The sequence below is a fragment of the Arachis ipaensis genome, chromosome B09, assembly GCF_000816755.2.
Source record: "Arachis ipaensis cultivar K30076 chromosome B09, Araip1.1, whole genome shotgun sequence".
Lineage (NCBI taxonomy): Eukaryota > Viridiplantae > Streptophyta > Magnoliopsida > Fabales > Fabaceae > Arachis > Arachis ipaensis.
The window spans coordinates 21,100,724-21,101,793 of NC_029793.2; the positions used below are offsets into that span (position 1 = coordinate 21,100,724).

Below are 1,070 nucleotides of genomic sequence, written 5' to 3' on the forward strand. Positions count from 1 at the left end.
GAGACAGTTGTGGGTTGACAGGAGTACCTAACATTGTGGTGCTTCCAGGCGGGTCCAGGGAGCTTGCGGTCACGAAGAATGGAGTTGTAGAGAAGCTTTAAGTGTTCAAGGTCATGCAGAGAATCAGGAAGGCACTTAATCATTTCAAGCACCGACGCGCGTGTGTGGAGTGCTTCGATGCTCGTCGCTTCCAGCGCCAGCGCGCGGTTACAGTCCGCGATTGCGTCCGCTATTCGCCATGCGTGCCGCTGGGCGGAGGCACGATGCGCGTAGCACTGCGAGAGGAAGCCCTGTGGCGTCACACCGCGCCGGGACTCGATGATCTTCGAGAAGTGGCGGATGGCCTCCGTGTGGACCCCGGCGTCAAGGGCGGCCAGTGCTGCGGCCCGACGACGGAGGAGGAGCTTGATGTGGGACAGGAGCTGGGTTATGGACTCCGATTCGGTGAGAGGGCTGGACGGTGGTGCTGTGGCGGCGGTGGAGAGGGAGAGGGAGAAGCTGTCGTCAGACCAGCAGATGCTTTCGCGGCGGAAGGCGGCCGTAGCTAGGCGCTTGCCGGTTTGGAGGAGAATCATTGCGTCTTCCATTAGGCCTAAGTGGTAGCATGCTTTGCCAAGTACTAAGTATCTGTAAATTTAAATCAAAGTAAAAATCAATTAGTCACCTTTTGAGTAAAATAGTCTTAGTAATTTAGTCTCTAATACATAAAAGTTTATAGAAATGAGAGAAGATTAGATGTTTATGTTGATATTTTTTTTCTTTACAAACTTAGTTAAAAGTTAAGAAAGAATATTTTCACTACTAAAATTCAAGACAATTATTTTAGTTTATTGTGATTATAAGAATTTGTTATTATTGTTATTTAGGATTTAATTATTTTATGTTTGAAGGAGATATTCTAAGGGTATAATAATAAAAAATGTTAAAATTATAAAATAAAAATTTTTTGTTAAAAATATAAAAATTTAAGTTTTAATATATTTATTTTGTATTTATTAAATAAAAATATTTAAAATTTTTTACTAGTAGTAAATTTTTTCTTAAGACACATGTTAATTAAATCTATAATA

At 41.8% G+C, this 1,070-nt stretch overlaps 1 protein-coding gene across 1 annotated transcript in view; it reads right to left on the bottom strand.

The window, feature by feature from the left end:
- LOC107619190 overlaps positions 1–1,070 on the bottom strand; it is a 6,912-nt gene that overhangs the window by 2,807 nt on the left and 3,035 nt on the right. Inside the window, exon 3 of the mRNA XM_016321432.2 lies at positions 28–627. Within this exon, the coding sequence (XP_016176918.1) occupies positions 28–627 (600 nt within the window). The remainder of the gene's footprint in view (positions 1–27; positions 628–1,070) is intronic.